We start from the raw sequence: 23,500 nt of genomic DNA on the forward strand, positions 1-23,500 counted from the left end.
CCATCCACCTGTGAGGGACAACCAGAGACACCTGGTGGGGAGGAGTTCCCTATGCGGATCCTCTGGGGTCGTACCGCCCATCCAACACCAGGCCTCTTGGTTGCCTTCATCACCTTCACCACATGACTAACACACTTAGTCATGTGGGGCACTGCTCACCAGCTGGGCCACAACACACACACACACACACACACACGCACACACACACGCACACACACACATGCACAACATCTACACTGTAGATGAAAGTCCATGTTTTTGATAAGATGAACCATAAATAATAATTCATTAATGTGTAAATAGGAAAGAAGAGCACATCCTCCTGTAAGCCTGGAGAGAATTTAGTTTCATATTTGAGGTAATCTTAAAGTGCAAACAGTTTAAGTCAAAACTGTTGGTTATGAAATGACAATTCGAGAGAATTATGTAAATAAATATGAATGCACATGAGCAGGAGTCCAGTTAATAATGCATTAATAATCATCCTCAGCAGGACATTCTATTCACTACCAGACGACCAAAAATGAAAAAGTAGCTGCCTCTCACCGTGGCAGTTACTTGTTTGTTTAGTTGGTGTTGTTACTCTGAGTGAGGTGAGAAACCTTTATTTAGCTTTGTCGCTCTAACAGATGAATAAGGGGAAGTGGGGAGTATCACACACACAATACATTCTGAGAACTTTCAAGAACAGGGGAAGTCGTTTAGTCAGACTCTGCAGAGTTTTTGTGAAATAAAATTTTCTGCAATAAAATGTATTCATTTGGAAAAAGACAGAATATGTAATATCACGTACAAAGGTGCAGACTGACACAATGTGTGCGCCATGCAGCCGGATCCAGACTCCTCACCGCCCTCCGGGCCGACCCCCAGAGGCTCCCCGGCCAACTGACCGGTGCTGCACCAAAAGAGATGGAAACACTGACGGGATCTTGTTTACAAATTCAGTTTAACTTCAGATTTAAACCAAGAGAAGAATTGTATTATCATTTAGAATAAAAACAGAAACAAGTATGAGCTCACTGTTAATGTGAATATAAATATCTATAGACACCAAACAGGAAATTTCAATGAATCTGCTGACATTCAGTAAAAGTACAATATTTACATCACCTGTTCTGCCAGATATCCTGTGAATGAAGGAAAAGAGTCAAACCTCCTGTGAGCCGCTTCCCCTGCTTCAAGACCAGCAGAGATGCAACAATCAAAGTATCTGAAGGAGACTTTTACAGCTTTAATGGTTCTGATGGAGGAGTTTATTACTGTGTGGCCAACAATCAGCTTGGTGATTTAAATCCATTTCTTTTGTTAGAATACTTTTATTTAATCATTGGCTGGTTAATTAATGGATTTTGTGGTATTTATTTTCCGAGTTTTGCAGTTGTTTTAGTACAATACAAGTGTGTGTAAATTATATTTTATTTGCCATTTGCAGGAACACCAGCAGTGATATTTGTCTCCACCTCCCAGTTCCTCCTCCTTCCTCTCACAGACCATCTTGGTTCAAAGATCTGTGACTTCTGCATTGAACTTGTCGGACAGCAGACTGCACTGAAGAAGAAACACTCACTCAATGTAAGTTAATGTCACCTTCAATACTTCATTTTTTTATGGGTTTACAATTTTTAGTATTGAAATATCATCAAGTTATGAGATATTTTATTATAATTATTCACCAACAATTTTACTGATTGACTGTTGTATCAATGCAAAGAGAATTTGAAGGATTTGAATAAATGAGATGAAGAGGAAGTAAAACTATGAATGAGGAAATGTTTTTGCTATCAGGTTCATTTATTTAAAGTTTGAATTGTACAATAAAAGTACAATTTATAAACGCAATAAAAGTGTGAGGTTCATCAGTCCTGTAATGCAAAGCAACGGAGATTTTTTATTGAAATACCAAGTTAAGAGATTCTTTCTAATTATTCACAAACAAGTTCACCGATTGCCTGTTGTATCAATCAAGAGAATTTGGAAGATTTAAATAGATATTAGAGATGAAGAGTAAGTAGAAACTATGAAAGAGGAAATAATTTGGCTACCCGGGTGAGTCATTTATTTGAAGTTTAAATGTTAATAACACAATGAGTGTGTGAGGTTCATCAGTCCTGTAATGCAGAGCAACAGAGACTCAGAGTTATTCACAGTGACTAAACTCAAGTCACTGACTGTTAATGCTACATTATTATTATTGTGATGTGTGTGATACATAAAGATGATATAGACTCACGGATATGAGCAGTTAAGGGGAGAACTCTGCTAAAACAAAGACCTACACTTGATCTAATTGTCCCTCTGTTATGGACGTGGTCTTCTTTGGTAAGAGGGAGACATTCATAGTTTTATTCTCATCCAACACTCAGAGTCGTACTCGTCCACAGACTTGTGAGCTGTGGTCTCTTCACACACAGGAACTTGTGGTTGCACACAGCATGTTGAACGCTTCCTAGAACACTGATGTTGTGTTTGTGAATCAGGTGGTGAGTGTCATGGCCGACCAGTCTGTTAGGATGGTGACAGCCATCGTGTTGCACAGTGTCTTCTTCCTCTCAGGTGAGCTTCATCTTCACTCACTTGTGTTTCACTTCAATCATTTACTGTTTGGAAAATATCATTTCAACCTAAATTCATGTGAATGTTACAATCTGTGTTTTCCTGCTGAGCTCTTTTATCACGGAGACAAAAGTGACGTAGTTATTTGGAGACAGAGACGGGTTTGGTCCCACTGGGCTCGGCCTTGTGGGGGAAAGTTGTAAAACCAAAAAGATGAATCAACACAAAAACTGTTCAGGGAAAAAAAGAACACAACGCAAAACATTACTGCTGAAGTATATTTCTCTTTGTGTTCATGTTATTGTTGTGTTTTTACACATTTTAATCACCACTGTTAATCATTAGTTTGTTTCACAGGTGCTTCTGCTGATTGTTATGGGGTTACAGATCTATTCATCACTGCACCAAAAGAGATGGAAGCACTGACTGGATCTTGTTTGCAAATTCCATGTAACTTCAGTGTTAAACAAGGAGAGAAATTCAACAGCACAACAACACCCTTTGGAGTGTGGATTAAAAACGACTCTCGCTTTGGCCGTAATCCAAATAATGTAATTTTCAACAGTAGTGGTACAGTTTCCACATATCCGATGAGTTTTACTAGAGACTTGAGTCAGAAAAACTGCACCACTTTATTTTCCAGTTTAAAGACAACATACACGGACACATACTACTTCAGGGTTGAGAACCGGCCATTTATAGCAACAGCTGCTTGTGATCCTCTTCAAATAACAGTTAATGGTAAGAGACTTTTGTTTCAGATGAAACAATCAATGATGTTACAATTTAGAATAAAAACAGAAACGAGATGATAACTTTTAATGTGAAAGTAAATATCTACAGACACCAACCACTCTGGATTAACATTTATTTTCTTCTTTACTACTTTCAATAATAGCATGACAAAGCTGCCTGTACATGTTGACCTTTACATGTATTGTTTAAAAAAAAATTCTGACAATTTACCCTCAGTGTTTTGACAACATTAATTAGTGAGTTAATATTTTATTTTCCCCTGTAGAGGGTCACAAATAAAATCTGAGTGGTCATGAGGTGGGAAAGGAGAGGAGATAAAAAATTCTGCTACACATATGAGTTCATATTTGGGACTTTTCTGAATCTCTGCTTTATTATTAAGTAGTGATAATTATTAAATTAAGCCATGTGAGAAATTGTAGGATTTGAGGAGAAATGTAGATGAATCTGCTGACATTCAGAAACATCAGAAAAACATCAGAAAAATTACCAGAAGCCCCAAACAAACAAACTATTTAATAAACAAAATTATTCATAATCTGTATCTGATTTGAAACCACAGATTCTCCTCCACAGCCTGTAGACTCAAGACTTGTTGCTCTTTTTTCAGTGTACAATCTGTGTTTGATTTGAAACCACAGATTCTCCTCCAAAGCCCAGGATTGAGATCTCAGGTGATGTGAAGGAGAAGGAGTCTGTCTCTATAAGCTGCTCAGCTTCCACTCCCTGTCCACACTCTCCTCCTCAACTCACCTGGAACCTCCAACCAGACTCTCACCACATGATGGAGGAAAACACAGATGGAACCTTCACAACTAGAATCCAGAAGAGCATCACTCTGTCACATGAACATGATGGATTCATCATCACCTGTTCTGCCAGATATCCTGTGAATGAAGGAAAAGATGTAAAGACGTCAGAGGAGAGAAAGACTCTCAGTGTTTCATGTGAGTGTTTGTTCTTTGATCCTGTCAGCATACGATGATTCATGTGTTCACACGATGTCAGCTGCATGAAGTTTTAATGTCACATGTTCCTCAGATGCTCCCAAGGACACCTCAGTGTCCATCAGTCCATCAGGTCGGGTGTCAGCAGGTAGCCGGGTGATCCTGACCTGCTCCAGCAGAGCCAAACCTCCTGTGAGCCGCTTCGCCTGGTTCAAGACCAGCAGAGATGCACCAATCAAAGTATCTGAAGGAGACTTTTACAGCTTCAATGTCACTGATGGAGGAGTTTATTACTGTGTGGCCACCAATCAGCTTGGTGATCAAACATCATCAGAGGTCCATCTGACTGTAGAAGGTAAACACAGAATTGTATTACACTTGTTACTCTGTTAGAGATGCAGCTTTTTGTTCTGTCGTGCACCTTCACAGGTTAATTAGGGATTTATTAAAAGGAAATGGCTCACTGGCAACGCGATGCTTTACACATGTGGATGTGTTTTGGAGTGCGTGCATTTCCTCCTTTGAACGTGTGCACATATTTAGAGGGGATCCTTCGCACTGCTTTAACAAAGAGACCCCTGATCTTTTCTCATCATCATCAAGTCTTCATGGCTGTGAAGTGACCAGCAGTGATGGAGGCACATTGTGTTATTGTGGATGCAGAAATGAGCTACACATTCAGCTATCGGCAGGACGTCTGTTGGTATTTGAAGGTCACTGCAGGAATTATGATTTGAGTGATAACATTTTAAAGGTGACCATGTCGTTGTGTTGCAGGTGATCAACTGGTTGGTGCTCAAGTCATCGTGACGGTCCTGGGAATCATTCTGCTCGTCACTACTTTGGTCATCTTTGCGTGGTGAGAAAACCTTTTCTACAATATGATTGTGTGCAGATACACACCAGTTGGTGTCATTGTGACTGTTGTAATGCATTAATGCATGATTCATTATCAATATTCATAATGATGATAATATAAATAGTAGATCAGAGTGTATTATTATTATTATTGTCGCAATACATCCTCATCTCCTAATAATGAGATTATAAGTTGCACTGTTTTCTTTAGGAAAAGAAGACAAATCATTTATTCTACTTGACCCCTTTGACCATCAAAAGAAGCTTTTGGTTGCTGCTCGTTTTAACGCGTGAAAAAATCCTTGAAAAAGTCCAGTTTGTCTTTGATGGTAATAGATTTCTTCTCCAAATACAAACAGAAGACAGATCACTTTGTTTGTCTTCATCCACCTTTTCCTTCTCTAAATTAATAATATATAACACTTTTTCCGTTGGTTATCATACACCATCAAACAACACTTGCACCTTCTTGCACGTCCTTACAAACTGTTTGCTCCTCACAATAACAACCATCTGTTCCTGTAATGCTGCTGATTATATCGACCTTGTGGCCTAATTTGCAGCGTCCTTACGCCCCCAAGTGGTGGGAGGTTAACAAAACAACAAAACGTTACATTTACGTGAAATAATAACCACAGAGTAACTTGCAAATGTCTCTGCTTTAGCTTTTCCCTCCCCAGCGTGTAAAGTCTGCTCGTGTCTCTGCTGCTTTTCATTGGCTTTGTAAAGAGAAAAAGTGAAGTAAAGATCCGAACCCTGGAAATAAATCTTTCTGTTGTTTTATTCCTCTGCACCGGAGTCTCAGTCCTGATCGCTCACACTAACAAAATCATTCCTTCTTCTTTTCCTTCCAGCTGGTTGAAATCAAGACGCTGCACCAAACCACAGGAGGTAAGACATCAGAAGAGGAGAGATATTTCATGATCAGGCCCTTGTTTGGTTTACAACATTAGCACAGGAATAATCCTTCAATGGTGGTGATGTTTAAAGAGCAGAGTCTCCTCCAATGCAGTGAAGCACGTCTCCAAATGAATGCTGATGATGCTCTGTGTCTGCTGGATGGTGTCTTTGCTAAGCTGTTTTCCATAAAAGCTTCTTCAAGTGCTTCCATTCATTCATCCATAAGAACAAAATATCCACAATGACAACCTACAAAAATGAAGACTATGTAAGAACTATTAAAACACAACGTTGTTAGAACAGCTTTAAACCTGCATTCATTTATTAAGGGCCAGTGCATGAAGCTGTAAACACAACATGGACATTTCATCACTTCATAAAGATGATATGGTGAACATTATCGTGTGTGTGTTTAACATGTTCTACCTACTTCAGGTGGTGCATTGCTCCCATGCTGTTCTGTGACACGGACACATCTGTAACACAAAGAATCTCCATCTGTTTTCTTATGACGTTGTATAGTAACTAAAACTCTTTCCACTGCAGGACGCAGAAGAAGACATCTATGTTAACATGGTGGCCATGAGGCAGAAGAGGAAGAGGAAGCTATGAAGCTGTATCTTCTTCTCTGTATTCATTATTACATTACAGGTCATTTAGCAGACGCTTTTATCCAAAGCTTACATTACATTTTTGCACGGGGAGCAATTAGGGGTTAGGTTTCTTGCTCAAGGACACTTTGACTTTGGACATGGAGCAGCTGGGACTTGAACCACCAACCTTGCAGTTCCTAGCGGACCCTCTCTGCCCCTACGCCACGACGACCCGCTATTCATTAGTCTTAGTGCCCTTCTTACAACCATGTGTGTAGCTTTTGTCTTAATACTTAATGGTATTCTGTTCTGTAACAGTGAATGGTGAATAATGTTTATTAGCTTTCTGTGTGTCTTTCTAAAAATCATCAATAAAAACATCCTCTTATATTTTATCTCGTCTTTATTCGATGTAAAGTGTATAAAATGAATAAAAACAATGAGTTTCATTGAGCAGAGAGTACCGTACATGACAATGAGTAAAAACGTTACAACTGTCGGACTTTTCTAGAAACAAATGTAGCCGGGTGACGTGGGGGCAGAGAGGTGTTCGTACTGCTAGATGGTCCACATACAGGATTAGGGAAAGTGACACTTTAAGTACCATAGGAGTCAAACTCGCGGCCCGCCGCCGGATGACTTTGCTACTGTGAGAATTACAGAACGGTCCTCACGCATGCGCGGTCGCTTCTGCTTCTTTTATATCGATTCGTCTTTTAGAGGGAGACAGAAGCTGCGGTGAGTCAACATCACACATGTATGGATCCGTGCACACAGGCGCTCGAGTGAGTCCATTATTTTCTCAACTTTTGGAAGAATAACGGTGATGTAAGTGTTGAACAGCATGAGACAGATGTGAATGTTCTTTGTCTCTGCTTAACAGGAGGAAGTCACTACTGTTTTATATGTGGCTCTATTCCATGTTGTCATGTCATACAGATGCTAAAGTTTAGTAAAAAGCAGTTTTGTTTGTTGTACTCTGTCCTAAGTGACTTCTTAATTTGACAAATTACTCCAGGAGGGCAGTCGGGGCAAATAAAGGACCCACATTAAAAATGAATTCATCTTGGTGTCCTGTCTCATTATTTTAATCAGGCTACACAAAATCTCTGGGTTTCATCCTGTAAACATTAGCAGTGTTGTTGTAGTGGTGTTTTTTTTTGTCAGAATTAAGTTCACCTTTTTGATAACGTAAGACGAATAGTAGACTGAGTTTTCGAAGCATTGTTTGTCGTCTTTATTTTCTGCACCCACGCCTCACGATGCCGACCTCTCAAGACATCACAGTATGTAAACTTGCTGGGAGAACTTGCTCAACTCCTCCGTCTCCTTCTGCCAGAAAGACCTGGTACCTCGAACAGGCCCCCACATCCACATCGTTGCCCAGACCACATGAAGGTCACATGTGCACTTCAGTACCTTGATGCTCAGCAGCCACCGTGGCTTCAGACCTCATAGAACGGGGGGGTTTAAGAATAACAATTACATGCAAATAATGCAATTTTCATTGTCACCATTATCTTACTTCTTTCAAATGGTAGCCAAACATAAGCGACTCAGGCACACAAGTAATACAGCAGGGAACCGTCACAACGCCCCTGTGATAGAAGCTCCAATGAAGACTCGTACACCAGAGGTCTGTTTCAAGAAGCAGGTTTAGTGTTGTCGGGATCTCCGATCCCCCCAGAGTCGATTGATGGGGATCCAGCACGTTGATCAATTAAATTCAAAAGGTTAATATTTAGAAGAGAAAAAGATTACATGAGCAATTCTCCGCAGATATGTCTCTAAATATTGCTTATAAGCAGAGGGTCCAACACACCAGCACGTATTCTAGCGCTCTGTGTAAAAGGCGTCACCGAGCAGTAAAAACACAGAGTTTTTATACACTTGAAGACAGTTCGCGCCAGAGAAGCCACAAATTGAGATAAGAACTCAGGTGGCGCTGAGGGTAACACCCAATGCTCCTTTGATCGAAGGTCTGTGAGAGCAAGATAACCCCCTTCCCCAAACACAGCTCCAAACCCTAGATCTTTCTATCTCTCCAGCTCAGGGTCAACCACTGAGATCTGGCTTTTAGCACAAGACAATTGTTCACAGAATGTTACCACTACACGCATCTCACAGTGGAAACTCATAGTTTGAGATGAGGGAAACTCTGGCTTGTCGGTTTCGGAAAGGGAGATAACTAAAGCTCAGGTTCAGTCACCATGGTATGACAGGAAAGTATTACATTTTAGATATTGATGATATGATGCATGCCATGTTTACTTGAAGAAGCTTCAGGCCGAAGGAGCAATCATTGAATGTTATGCCGCCCTTGGTATATTTGCTCCGATACACCTTGGCAGTTAGACGAACTCTTTTCTGACATCACGACTCTGAAGACAATCGTCCGTTGTCCACAGGTTTATTGACATGAGTGTAAAACTAAAACACACAAAAGACATAATAAATACCAATGAAATGCATTGTCTTCTGTTGGGATATGTTCATTATGTCCTCAGTTGTGGTGAAGGTGTAGTACAGCGCTGATCTGTGTTGTGCATGAGCCACAAGGGGGCACTCGTTTGCATTGTTGTTTTGTTTGTCCCAAACTGTTATATATGAAGAAGTGATGAAGGCCGTCTGACCGTGAGACTGATGTGTCAGCGGCAGCTCGTAGAAAAGAAATAAATATGCCGAAGACGGCTAAAGGTGGCTCATCTGAATCGTCCGTTCTTTTCCTCCGAACGCAACGTTAGCTGCAAGAATGCGAGTAACGCAACTCAACAGGTTATGGGCCCAGGAGTCGTTCGGAAGATAAGTCCGTTGTTTCCCACCGTTTAGAAAGTCGCAACGGACCGCGTGCTAAACGGACTTGGAGCAAGCTAACATGGCGGAACAACGAAGGAGATTGCCTCGACTGACGTTCGACGGAGATGAGACTAAGTATGAGCTCTGGGAGACCAAAATGTTGGGACATTTTCATTTATCAGGGCTGAAGGACACGGTGCTGAAAGAACCGGTGTCAGAAGCCGAAATAGCGGCAGATGAAAAGAAGAACGCGGACGCGTATGCAGAGCTAATTCTACTTTTAGACGACAAAAGTCTATCACTAGTTATGAGAGATGCACCCAACGATGGAAGAAAAGCTTTGGCAATATTGAGAGAGTATTATGCAGGGAGGGGAAAGCCCCGTAGAATCAACTTGTACACCACGTTGACATCGCTTCTGAAAGCAAATGATGAAAGTGTAATGGACTATATTATCAGAGCCGAAACCGCCATCACAGCACTGCGCAACGCGGGTGAAACGTTAGGAGACGGACTGCTAGTCGCTATGGTCCTAAAGGGATTGCCTGAAAGTTTTAAGCCATTTGCAATACACGTGGCACATGCAGACGATAATATCACGTTTACAGAATTCAAGACTAAACTACGTAGTTTTGAAGAGACAGAAAAGATAAAAGCAGCTTAGTCAAGCGACAGCGTGATGAAGACTCAAGGGAAAACTGGACGGCGGCCCGCCAAGACGAGCGCACGTGGCTGGATAAAGGACGACGCAGAGTTGATGTGTTTCAAGTGTGGCACCAAAGGCCACAGAGCCAAAGAATGTCGACAGAAAACCTGGTGTAGTCACTGCAGAAGTGACACACACAAAGACGCCACGTGTAGGCGTAAGGACAAGGACAGTAAGAGCACAAAGGATGGTGCGAGTAAAGCCTCAGAAGACGCCGAGGACTACATGTTCAAGATGAGAGACGGTGAGAACGATTCCCAGCGGCAACCGCCATGCAACATCCAGCAGAGGGGTCTGATGGTGGACACAGGGGCTACCTCTCATATCATCACGGACATAACCATGTTCAGGAGCTTTGACTGCGCGTTCAGGCCGGAAACGCACAGTGTCGAGCTGGCAGACGGCACCCGGTGCAGCGGGATCGCTCAGCGGAGGGGAAACGCTGAGGTTTCCCTCATCGACAGCGGAGGACAGCGACGCAAGACGGTGCTGAAAGACGCTTTGTTTGTACCGTCGTACCCCCAGAGCATCTTCTCTGTGAAGGCAGCGACCACCAGTGGGGCTACGGTTGTCTTTAAAGAAGATAAAGACGCCCTGATAGCCAGAGACGGTACCAGGTTTAACATTCTCGTATACGGACGGTTGTATTTTTTGCACACTGAAGCTGAGTCTAATGATAAGTGTAACGCATGTCACGACATACAGACATGGCACGAGATATTGGGTCACTGTAACTATGACGACGTTTTTAAGTTGCAGAACGTTGTTGAAGGTATGCAGATCAAGGGCAAAGCAGGCAGACCCGAGCAAGAGTGTGAGGTATGTATTCAGGGAAAATTCGCCCAAACCAGAAATAGGGACCCTGATACCAGAGCAAAAGCTCCCTTACAGATGGTACACACAGACCTCGCAGGTCCAGTAGCCACAGAGTCAGTAGATGGTTACAAATATGTGCAGTCATTCACTGATGATTACTCAAGCGCAGTATTTGTATATTTTCTGAGGAAGAAAAGTGATACCGTACAGGCTACGGAAAAGTTCCTAGCAGATGTATCGCCTTACGGGAAAGTGAAGTGCATCAGATCCGATAACGGAACGGAGTTTACAAGTGGTGATTTTCAAGCACTGTTGAGAAAAAACAACATCAGGCATGAAACGTCAGCGATGAAGAGAGACTGAAAAATGTGATGCTTGCAGAAAAGTTTAAAATGAAAGATCTTGGCAAACTAAAACATTTTCTGGGTATCGATTTTAGTCAGTCAGATGATTGTGTAAAGATGTCACAGGAACAGTACACCAACAAGATACTACAGCGTTTCGATATGCAAGACTGTAGACCAAGAGAAACACCTTGTGAGCAGAAGCTGGAGTATACTGAGGGTGCAGTAAAGATGGAAGATGTCAGGATGTACAGAGAGGCTGTGGGGAGTCTTATATATCTGACTGTTTGCACCAGACCAGATTTAAGCTTCGTTGTGAGCAGGTTGTCACAATTCTTTGCTGAGCCTACAGAGGAACAGTGGATCACTGTGAAGCATGTACTTAGGTATCTCAAAAGGCACAGCAGAAAAAGGGTTAAGTTTTAGGAGAAACAACAGTGAGGAACTAGGTATACAGGCCTACAGTGACGCCGACTGGGCGGCTGATACCAGTGATAGACGCAGTACCACAGGATACTGTGTGAGCCTTAGTCAGAACAGCTCTCTAGTCTCGTGGAAGACTAGAAAGCCGCCTACTGTCGCGATATCCACGTGCGAGGCAGAATATATGGCTCTGGCATCAACCATACAAGAGTGTCTATACCTAGAACAGTTACTGCAAGGTATAGACAACTATGAGTACACACAAACTGTAGTACATGAGGACAATCAGGGAACAATCGCTCTCGCCAAAAACCCTGTAAACAGACGAAGATGTAAACATATTGACATAAAGTATCACTTTATCAGGTCAACTGTGAATGAGGGAAGAGTGACTTTGATGTATTGTTCTACTGATAACATGATTGCTGATGTAATGACCAAACCTGTAAATAAGTTGAAACTGAAGAAGTTTGCAGGTGCTCTTTTTGGAGATTGATATGTGTATGACAGGAGTCCACATTCATTCTGTTTTTTTTGTTGTTTTCATTTTGCTCAAGAAGATTAGAGTACAAGTGGGGGTGTTGGGATATGTTCATTATGTCCTCAGTTGTGGTGAAGGTGTAGTACAGCGCTGATCTGTGTTGTGCATGAGCCACAAGGGGGCACTCGTTTGCATTGTTGTTTTGTTTGTCCCAAACTGTTATATATGAAGAAGCGATGAAGGCCGTCTGACCGTGAGACTGATGTGTCAGCGGCAGCTCGTAGAAAAGAAATAAATATGCCGAAGACGGCTAAAGGTGGCTCATCTGAATCGTCCGTTCTTTTCCTCCGAACGCAACGTTAGCTGCAAGAATGCGAGTAACGCAACTCAACATCTTCGACCACTACTTTATATATTTATGCTGATTTACTTCTAGTTATTTATTAAGTCATATGGACTTTAATGACAGCCATAGCAGCGCAGCTACCAACCCAAATGACTCGATAGGCCATGTGCACAAAAAATATCCAAACTAAACATTGTCACAAAAATAATCATCTGAGAGGATAATGAACAATAAAACAAATCAATACGTACCAGCGATGCTATCAAAAAGGTAAAGGATGCAGGCAGACTCAACTGGATTGAAAAACTACCAATACAAACATCATTTCTGAGCCATATTCTTCATTCACTTCCTGGTTCCTGTCACCTGACAAATTACATAACATTTTCTGTTTCAAACTAAAACATAGCATTGATTTAACGTTTGTGACAAAACAAATGTATTGAGATATTAATGAGGTTTGGGTCTGATTAGGTGATTGAGGGATTCCAGGTTCGGTAACCAGATGGAGCCACTGAGGAAGGTAATAAAATGCCTCTTTGTTGATGAACGGCATCGCTTACCAACCCGGGTGCAGTTACGTTTGGAGATGCACCAATCACATCGAGCTGTAAAATAATGAACACACCCCACGAGATCTGAAAAACAAAAGCGGAGTTAGTTATCAAATCCTTTTTGATTTTTAATCTGCAGCCGTCTGATGCTTTGAGTGGCTGGAGGAGCAGTGTAGAAGCTCCAGCTGGCCGAGGTGTTCTAGAGAGATAAACCCGACATGTGCCAGTTTCAGACAAAACCAAATTAATTTAAGGCCAGTACAGGTACAGTTAAAAAAACAGTAAACCTTGATATAAAACACTGTCTGAAATGCCTTAATCTAAAAATAATCCAAGGCTGTAACACGGCAGCCCAACACGGCTCACACGGCTGTAAAACCCAATCAAAGAGGTGCACCTCTACCTAAATAGACAACTTATAAAAGGACACTAAGTCACGGCATCACGGCGAGAGGTACAGAAGGTCTCACCGCCACGAGGACCAGACACTTACTAATTTAAAGGCAAATGCGGGACAGATTTGCAACACTCTTAAAACACTGCTCACAATCCTTTGATAAGATCCACCCGTCTGCGTCTACTCGGTGCCTCTCCAGCTGCTGAATGCCTCTCGTCCTTCTGCCACAGCAGGCGTTTTAAAGGGGAGGTGCTGCACACTGCAGACAATTATAAGACGCTCCATTAGACACTGAAACAAGGCAGGCAAAGTAAAAAACATCATCCACAACAACTCCACAGCTAACGCAGATAATCACAACATGAAACAAATGAAATGAATAATGCAGATGTAATTAAAAGCAGGCAGATACAAATCAAATAAGTGCTGTATAATTAAAACAAGGTTTCCTCTTGCGGTTACACAAGCACTGTGTCCTTTTGCATGAGGTTTCTGGCCTTCCTATTCTGGCTGCAATGTAAGTTAGACTTGCAGATTGAGATAAGACATTTTAGTTCACCCTCTGTAACATCCACACGACCCAAGACTAACTAAGTAAATGATTTTGAATGGTCAAACGTACATGAATATGGCCTCCAAACAAAATCTGCTATTATTTGAGAGAAAAGCTCTGAGAGCAGCACCGACCTTCTGGCCTCCTGCCACCGAAGATGATGGCGTCGATGGGAACGTCCTCCTCACTCCTCATATTCATTAACATTGGCAATCATGGAAATACACAATGCACTTGATCATTTTTGGACTTTTGTTAATTAATTTCCTGGTGAGATGGTTTGTTATTTTGTATTTGTTGTATTGGATGGGAAGTTCTGACTTCTCTGAACATTTGCAATAAAAACGCTTGAACTTCATTATGTTTCATGTGTCTTAATAGGGGATCAAATAAGAAATGTTTAATAAAATAATTGTTTTAGAAGTATTTGATCAAAATGAGTTGGACTAATTCAATGTAATCCTATTGCATGGATGTTCTTAGATGAGTTGTGGGTACACATATTTATTGGATGGAAATCCTGCACACAAATAAATTGAGTTCATCCAATGACCTACTTTTTGAGTTTAGATTGAGTTGAACGAACAACTTTTTTTTAATATTTGATTAATGGTATCTATTCATTTGAGATGAATATGATCAAAATGAGTTGAACTAGTTGGGGGTCGTCGTGGCACAGGGGTTAGAGAAGGTGTGCTGGGAAGCACAAGGTTGGTGGTTTGGTTCCAGGCTGCCCCATGTTCCATGTTGAAGTGTCCCTGAGCAAGACACCTAACCCCTAATTGCTCCCCGGGCAAAAATGTGAAAAAGCCATGGGTAATGTAATGTAAGTCGCTTTGGATAAAAGTGTCTGCTAAATGACCTGTAATGTAATGTAATGTAACTAAATCAATTTAATCCTATTTCATGAATGTTCTTAGATTGAGTCAGGTCTACACATATGTATTGGATGGAAATCCTGCACACAAATGAATTGAATTCTTCCAATGACTTATTTTTTTTGAGTGTGTCACAGTAATATTTATTTTAAAAATAAGGGTTTTGTAATAATCTACATCTGATTATCATGGTCCATGATTCTGATCCATTTCTATAGGGTACAATTATACAACACACCACTAGATGGCGATGTCCTCTACAGCTGTTCAGTTCACTCTTTACTAATGTGGGCAAAGATGAAAAAATAAATTCAATGAATTGCTTGATAGAAGACAAATGTTTCTTCTACCAGGAAACAGCATAAACAGTCTGTTTATACAGTAAGTGTTCCTGTTAGAGTTAACTAAAGTGTTCGAGCACAAAACAATAACTTACACAGCTGGAATTTACTGTGCAGCGGACTTTTTAGTCCGTAAAGACGATGGATTTCCTTCAGAGAATCTCAGTCAAAGATAAAAGTACTTTCAGAGAATATGGTTTCATATTTGGGATAATCTTTCAGAACAGTTCATGTCATAACGTCATGAAATGACGAAACAGGACAATTTTTGAAATAAATATGAATCCACATGAGAAGAATCCAGTTATAATGCATTAATAATCATCCTCAGGAGGACATATTAATCAGTGCAGGACGGCTAAAATGAAAAGGATCTGCCTCTCATCGTGGCAGTTTGTGGCTCTAACAGATGAATAAGGAGAAATGGGGAGCATCTAACACTCAATAAATTTTGAGAACTTTCAAGAACAGGGGAAGTTGTTTATTCAGACTCTGCAGAGTTCTCACTTGTGAAATACAACTTTCTGCAATAAAATCTATTCATTAGGTAGGAAGAGCAAGAGCATATAAGGAAAGGAGACCTGAAATGAGTTTTGTAATGACCCTAAATTAACCATGCAACTTTTCAACACGTATGCAAGGAATTCCTGTTAAAAATAAGTATTTCACCATTATCTAAAGTTTTGAGATTGAACATTGTTGAAGGAAATTCAAATTGTTTTCTCATTACTGCAAAATCTCCCCATGCCAAATATTCCAGACCAAAGGACATTAAGGTGGTCATCAGTACAAATTTGTACTTGTACAAATGTATTGTATTTGTATTTGTACTGTGTGTGTGTGTGTGTGTGTGTGTGTGTGTGTGTGTGTGTGTGTGTGTGTGTGTGCGCGCTGTCATTTTTTCTGACCATCACCACAGGTGCTGCCCAGGGCCTGTGACTCATTTCTCTTAATCAATGTTTTATTTGTTTTTTTGGATATGGACGATATGCACACTTCCTAACTGGGGTTGCATCTTGTGTGAGAATGTTATGTTTGACGATGTCTGTATTACTGTAGTCTCGTTTTACTAAAGACATCATGGTAAGACGAGAGCAAGTTGTGGAGGTCAGAAGTCTGTCAGATTTGTGAGATTTCCACATTTGACATCAAAAGACCGTTTGGTTGGCAGACTGGATGGCTGTACTGGGCAGGTGGACACATTACATACAGGGGCTGAATTCTCACGAACATCAGTGTCTAACTACTGTCCTAACTGCATACCTGAATGCAGTACCATAGTGCGATGATGCAGGCCACAGTACAACCACTTTCAGCAATAGACAGTGGGGGAGTGGGGAGCACGGTCGTCCTCCAATCGGAGGGTTGGCGGTTGGATCCCAGGCTCTGCTAACCCGCATGTCGATGTGTCCTTGGGCACCCCTACATGGCTCCTGTAGCTGCGACTACAGCGTGTGAATGTTAAGTTACTGATGGTCAGGTGGCGCTGTGTATGGCAGCTCCTGTCATCAGTGTATCAATGGGTGAATGATGTCATGTAGTGTTAAAGCGCTTTGAGTGGTCGGAAGACTAGAAAAGCGCTATACAAGTACAGTCCATTTATCATTACAGTGGTCTCTGTCATCAAACATCAGATATCCATCTGACTTTAGAAGGTAAACACAGAACATCACGTCTGCAAAAAATGGGAAATGTTTGCAAAATACTGACTGAAATCAAACTGAGCAGCTTCTTCACTTGATTGGTCACTTGTGTTTTATTAATGTAGGAGTAAACTAGCTTGGAGGTTTGTCACCATGGATTGCAGTACTTGTAGGGATCATCATACTCATCGTTGCTGGTGTTTTCATTTGTTGAGTACCGCAAATCACTTCCGGATTCATCCACTCTAAAACACATCATTCAGAGGTAAAGTGTTCCTCGTGATTCTTTACCTAGTCAATACTACTGTGTCTCCTACATGCTGCCTTCAGGTTGAAACATGCATATATAGAACGCAGATATTCATTTCACAGCAGATTACTGTTTATTGTTTTAGAGAGTCACACAATGTCATCCGACTGTATTCCATCTGCTGTGAATGTTGAATGTGGTCAAAGATTTCTGAACTTAATGTTTACAGATTAGTGTATTCATCTAAATTGCACTTACGGTGCTTAATTATTTATTTATTACACGTAGAAATGAAGCTGACAGCTCTGTTCTGTCTTCTAGGTGGTTTAAGACAAAACGTTCAACTTCACAACTGACAAATGTAGGAAAAGACTTAAATGTAGTTTAGATAAGTATGTATAAAGAGTTTGTTTCTAACTGGTCACACTGTCTTCTCTCTTGTGTGAACTGGTTCCTCATTAGGGACTAAATGTGGACACACACAGGAAGATGAAACATCCTGTTAAAAACCCCATGTTAACAATCCACTGGGTTTTCTGTTGTGTCGACAAAAATCTGGTTATTTAGAATAATCGCCACTGTCTTATAGTTGTATGTCTTGATGAGGGAATCTGAAGGAAATAGATGAAGGAGCCTCACAACAGTTCTTGTCTGGTCCATTTATCTCCAAGCACCTGAGGAGCCGGCTGTTCAAGATCCAGCTACAGAAACAGGAGACATCCGTTACGGACAGTGTGACTTATCAGTTATCAGTTAGGTAATCACACAAGCAGGAAACACACAACGACAGGAAGTGAATTATATATATAAGAATACCAAAAAAAACAGGAAATAACTGAAAAACTGAAACAAAACAAAAAACTAACAATACTCACTATATCTAGTGTATATCCATTTCAAAATGATCAATGCATTCACAAGGTCCACATAAATAAAAGAAACATGATATTTATCAGACAATAAATATTTGATTTATTCATTTAAAGGACATTTATTTAATCGTTGGCTGGTGAATTAATGGACGTTGTGGTATTTTTCCAGAATTTTACGGTTTTAGTGTGTGAATTAGCTCCACCTCCCAGTTCCTCCTCCTTCCTCTCACAGACCTGTGACTTCTGCATTGAACTTGTCAGACAGCAGACTGCACTGAAGAAGAAACACTCACTCAATGTAAGTTAATGTCACCTTCAATACATCATTTTTTATGGGTTTACAATCTTATTGAAATAGTTATGAGAGATTTTATTATAATTATTCACCAAAAATTTTACTGATTGCGTGTTGTATCAATGCAAAGAGAATTTGAAGAATTTAAATAAATGAGATGAAGGGGAAGTAGAAACTATGAATGAGGAAATGTTTTTGCTATCAGGTTCATTTATTTAAAGTTTGAATTGTACAATAAAAGTACAATTTTTAAACGCAATAAAAGTGTGAGGTTCATCAGTCCTGTAATGCAAAGCAACGGAGATTTTTTATTGAAATACCAAGTTAAGAGATTCTTTCTAATTATTCACAAACAAGTTCACCGATTGCCTGTTGTATCAAGATAATTTGGAAGATATTAGAGATGAAGAGTAAGTAGAAACTATGAAAGAGGAAATAATTTGGCTACCCGGGTGAGTCATTTATTTGAAGTATAAATTGTAATAACGCAATAAAAGTGTGTGAGGTTCATCAGTCCTGTAATGCAGAGCAACAGAGACTCAGAGTTATTCACAGTGACTAAACTCAAGTCACTGACTGTTAATGCTACATTATTATTATTGTGATGTGTGTGATACATACAGATGATATAGACTCACGGATATGAGCAGTTAAGGGGAGAACTCTGCTAAAACAAAGACCTGCACTTGATCTAATTGTCCCTCTGTTATGGACGTGGGCTTCTTTGGTAAGAGGGAGACATTCATAGTTTTATTCTCATCCAACACTCAGAGTCGTACTCGTCCACAGACTTGTGAGCTGTGGTCTCTTCACACACAGGAACTTGTGGTTGCACACAGCATGTTGAACGCTTCCTAGAACACTGATGTTGTGTTTGTGAATCAGGTGGTGAGTGTCATGGCCGACCAGTCTGTTAGGATGGTGACAGCCATCGTGTTGCACAGTGTCTTCTTCCTCTCAGGTGAGCTTCATCTTCACTCACTTGTGTTTCACTTCAATCATTTACTGTTTGGAAAATATAGTTTCAACCATTTCAACAATATAATGTGAATGTTACAATCTGTGTTTTCCTCCTGAGCTGAAGTATATTTCCCTTTATGTTCATGTTATCGTTGTGTTTTTACACATTTTAATCACCACTGTTTTCTTTAGTTTGTTTCACAGATGCGTTTGCTGATTGTGATAAGAATCCAGATCTATTTATCACTGCAAAAAAAGAGATGGAAGCACTGACTGGATCTTGTTTGCAAATTCCATGTAACTTCAGAGTTAAACAAGGACTGGAATTCAACAGCAAAACAACAACCTTTGGAGTGTGGATTAAAAACGACTCTCGCTTTGGCATGTTTCCAAATAATGTGATTTTCAACAGTAGTGGGACAGTTTCCACATATCCGATGAGTTTTACTGGAGACTTGAGTCAGAAAAACTGCTCCACTTTATTTTCCAGTTTAAAGACAACATACACAGACACATACTACTTCAGGGTTGAGAACCGGCCATTTCTATCAACCGCTTCATGTGATGTTCTTAAAATAAGAGTTGAAGGTAAAAAAAAATTTGGGGGGGATTATTTATAATAAAAACAGAAACAAGTAGAAGTTAACTTGTAATGTGCATATACAGCATGTATAATTTTATATTACATAGATGTATATACTAATCCCATGAGAAAACTGCCTGTACATGCCAACCTTTGCATTTAAAGTTAAATCTGAGGGATCATGAGGTGATTGGTGGGAAAGGAAGGAGAAAAGTTCTGTTACATATATGAAGTCATATTTTGGACTTTTCTCCAATCTTGGCTTCATTATGAAGTAGTGATAATTATTAAATAAAGCCATGTGAGAAGTTCAGAGGAGACTTGTTGATGAATCTGCTGACATTCAGAAACGTCAGGAAAATGACAAGAAGCAACAAAAACACATTTAATAAACAATCCATAATCCAACATCTGATAGTGGAGTGAAAGTAAAACATTTCACTCTCAAATGTAGAAGAGCACTTTCATCAGAGACTGTAGACTCAAGTCTTGTTGATCTTTTTTCAGTGTACAATCTGTATTTGATTTGAAACCACAGATTCTCCTCCAAAGCCCAGGATTGAGATCTCAGGTGATGTGAAGGAGAAGGAGTCTGTCTCTATAAGCTGCTCAGCTTCCACTCCCTGTTCACACTCTCCTCCTCAACTCACCTGGAACCTCCAACCAGACTCTCACCACATGATGGAGGAAAACACAGATCGAACCTTCACAACTAGAATCCAGAAGAGCATCACTCTGTCACCTGAACATGATGGATTCATCATCACCTGTTCTGCCAGATATCCTGTGAATGAAGGAAAAGATGTAAAGACGTCAGAGGAGAGAAAGACTCTCAGTGTTTCATGTGAGTGTTTGTTCTTTGATCCTGTCAGCATACGATGATTCATGTGTTCACACAATGTCCGCTGCATGAAGTTTTAATGTCACATATTCCTCAGATGCTCCCAAGAACACCTCGGTGTCCATCAGTCCATCAGGTCGGGTGTCAGCAGGTAGCCGGGTGAACCTGACCTGCTCCAGCAGAGCCAAACCTCCTGTGAGCCGCTTCACCTGGTTCAAGACCAGCAGAGATGCACCAATCAATGTATCTGAAGGAGACTTTTACAGCTTCAATGTCACTGATGGAGGAGTTTATTACTGTGTGGCCACCAATCAGCTTGGTGATCAAACTTCATCAGAGATCCATCTGACTATAGGAGGTAACTAATAAAGGTATTTCAGTAATCAATATTGTTACATTCCCATAGTGTCTTTATTTAGTCACTTGTTTTTTTTCATCTTGTCTTGAGGTGGAGTTGATCATCTTCCATTGGGTGCAGTTCTTGGAGGAATCATTGGGATCATCGTGCTCATCGGCCTGGTTGTCTTTGTTTGGTCAGTAGCATCAGTAAAGAATGTGTCTCCAATTAAACGTGGTCTTTTTTTGGTACTCTGTGTATTAGACCCAACATTTTGTCTTGCAGGCGTTTGAAGTCTCCACATCCAACTGCACACCAGAGTCAGGTGAGAACACACCAGACAACTCTGTGTGGTTTTGTTATTATTTGGAATCAAGCTGCTTCCACAATCACTTCCTGTTTGCTTCATTTATTCTTTTATGCAGAATCAGACTTTTGAAGAGACAGTGACAACAGAAGAAGGAGACGTCCACTATGGAGAGATTAACTTCTCGAGGCTCAGATCTGGACCGTCCTCGGTCTCGGAGCAGAATGGTGGACAGCAGGAGGACACACTGTATGCGCAGGTCAAAGTGTCCAAGGCAGCAGACAACGTCACGCGGACTGCTGACGTCCCAGAGGATCTCTACGCTCAAGTGAAGAGAAAATGAGCCGTTTCTTGTGGTCACATTTGGGCTTTATTGCTTTTTACACATACAACAAGCTTAATTTGTCAGTTTATGTGGAAAAATAATTGTGAGAAAATGTAATTTTACTGCTCACAGTTAATTAAAGCAGCACGTGAAGCTGGGGAAACATGTCTCAGCCTCTCGGACCATCAGCATCGGTTCCCCCCAAGGCTGCGTTCTTTCCTCTCTGCTCTTCTCCCTGTACACCAACAGCTGCACCTCCAGTCACCAGTCCGTCAAGCTCCTGAAGTTTGCGGATGACACCACCCTCATTGGACTGATCTCTGGTGGGGACGAGTCCGCCTACAGGTGGGAGTCTGACCATCTGGTGTCCTGGTGCAGCCAGAACAACCTGGAGCTCAATGCTGTAGTGGAGATGGTTGTGGATTTCAGGAAGAACAAAGTCCCACCCTCCCCCATCACCACTGTGGTTTCCTGGGCTCCATCATCACCCAGGACCTCAAGTGGGAGCTGAACATCAGCTCCATCACAAAGAAGGCTCAGCAGAGGTTGTTCTTCCTGAGGCAGCTGAAGAAATTCAACGTGATGGTGAGAGAGTGATCGGCTGCAATCTGCCGTCCCTCCTGGACTTCTTCGCCTCCGGGACCCTGAAGAGAGTTTAAAAGATCGTAGCCGACCCCTCTCACCCCAGACAAAAACTGAGGTCCATCAGGACTAAGACCTCCCTCCACACAAACAGTTTCTTCCCGTCGGCAGTCAGGCTCATCAACAGAGCCCAGTCCCCCACTGACTGAGTCTGACATTCCACTGGTCACTTTCTTTCTCACTGCACACGTCAATTTCCCTTGTCACTTTTCAATTTTTAACTTTAACTTGTATTCCTTTATTTTTTAACTAACCCATAGCCTTATACTACTAACCCATAGCATTATATTTTAATTTATTCCTTGTGTGAGCTTGTCTTGTCGTCCTGTCTGCTGTTACGCACCAACCGCCAGGTCAAATTCGTTGTATGTCTGACATATTATGGCAATAAATGTTTCCTTATTTCTGACTTCAAACCTCCACACCCTGCAGCTTAGGTGGTTCAGCAATATTTTAATACATTTTACACCTTAAGGTCTGTTCATCAGACCAGTACAAAAAACGTCCCACGGCTCTAAACAAAGAAGTATTCTAACAAACGCCGCTGTTCATATATCATGTGCTATTATCATTTATAGAGCTATTTTTTTTAATACATCTTTTGCATCAACCACGTTTTATTGTACTATTTCATAGTGATGGCAAAGTGAAGCTTTCCAGCCAATTGTATGGGAAAAAGGTTCATTCATTCATTCATCGCAAACTATGATGACCTCTGCTGTTGAAAACTTCTAGTGCATATGTATCAAATAGCCTACCAGTATATTTTGGCCCAGTCTCTGTGGGTTGAACATGATTATGAAAAGTTGAACCAATAAATCATCTAATACATGGATTCATGAATCATGATTCATTCTATATGAATAAAACTTGTTTTTTAGCTTTGAATTGTGTCCTTGTTTGTGTATTTCAATTCTTTGTACATTGGCAAGAAGTGGAACAAACACTTATCTATCTTTCTGCACCTCTGTGTGTGTGTGTGTATATATATGTGTGTATATATATATATGCTTGTTGACACATGGGATGGGGCATGAAATTATTGATTTTTATTGAGAAACACAATTTTCTTCACAGTATTTGGGTTGAGTCGGTTTCTTTTTGCAGATACTATTTCCCCCGCCTTAGAAAAAAGGCGCTCACACGGCACGGATGAGGCAGGAATACTCATAAGATTACGTGCTAATACAAATAGATGTGGGT

At 40.8% G+C, this 23,500-nt stretch overlaps 3 protein-coding genes across 14 annotated transcripts in view; 2 read left to right on the forward strand and 1 right to left on the reverse strand.

The window, feature by feature from the left end:
* The window catches only part of LOC120811683 (vascular cell adhesion protein 1-like), a 111,864-nt gene that overhangs the window by 58,108 nt on the left and 30,256 nt on the right, over positions 1–23,500 (reverse strand). The window lies entirely within an intron of this gene.
* On the forward strand, positions 1,119–23,185 carry LOC120811688 (B-cell receptor CD22). 6 transcript variants are annotated; one of them, XR_013454003.1, is made up of 11 exons: positions 1,119–1,206; positions 1,433–1,572; positions 2,478–2,553; positions 2,899–3,294; positions 3,951–4,256; positions 4,351–4,611; positions 20,384–20,689; positions 20,784–21,057; positions 21,141–21,219; positions 21,309–21,348; positions 21,449–23,185. XR_013454003.1 is itself a non-coding variant. In XM_078095682.1 (11 exons), the coding sequence occupies exons 1-11, from the start codon at positions 1,134–1,136 to the stop codon at positions 21,671–21,673; spliced, it is 2,169 nt and encodes a 722-aa protein (XP_077951808.1). In that variant the 5' UTR covers positions 1,119–1,133; the 3' UTR covers positions 21,674–23,185. The 6 variants fall into 6 exon arrangements, 4 of the variants coding, with proteins under 4 accessions (XP_077951808.1, XP_077951809.1, XP_077951810.1 ...); XR_013454002.1 differs by having other exon boundaries at positions 21,135–21,219; positions 21,449–21,791; XM_078095682.1 differs by having other exon boundaries at positions 20,784–21,044; positions 21,135–21,219.
* Positions 9,221–10,927, forward strand: LOC144389961 (uncharacterized). The gene is made up of 2 exons (XM_078095706.1): positions 9,221–10,719; positions 10,869–10,927. The coding sequence occupies exons 1-2, from the start codon at positions 10,083–10,085 to the stop codon at positions 10,877–10,879; spliced, it is 648 nt and encodes a 215-aa protein (XP_077951832.1). The 5' UTR covers positions 9,221–10,082; the 3' UTR covers positions 10,880–10,927.

The sequence above is a fragment of the Gasterosteus aculeatus genome, chromosome 21 (genome assembly GCF_964276395.1).
Source record: "Gasterosteus aculeatus chromosome 21, fGasAcu3.hap1.1, whole genome shotgun sequence".
Taxonomy (NCBI): Eukaryota; Metazoa; Chordata; class Actinopteri; order Perciformes; family Gasterosteidae; genus Gasterosteus; species Gasterosteus aculeatus.

Bases quoted from the DNA above. Each gene is read 5' to 3' on its own strand.
- LOC144389961 (XM_078095706.1), top strand. From the start codon at position 10,083: ATGAAGACTCAAGGGAAAACTGGACGGCGGCCCGCCAAGACGAGCGCA.
- LOC120811688 (XM_078095682.1), top strand. From the start codon at position 1,134: ATGAAGGAAAAGAGTCAAACCTCCTGTGAGCCGCTTCCCCTGCTTCAA. The intron at 2,554-2,898 runs GTGAGCTTCATC...GTTAATCATTAG, and splicing joins CAGTGTCTTCTTCCTCTCAG to TTTGTTTCACAGGTGCTTCT. The intron at 21,045-21,134 runs GTAACTAATAAA...TCTTGTCTTGAG, and splicing joins GATCCATCTGACTATAGGAG to GTGGAGTTGATCATCTTCCA.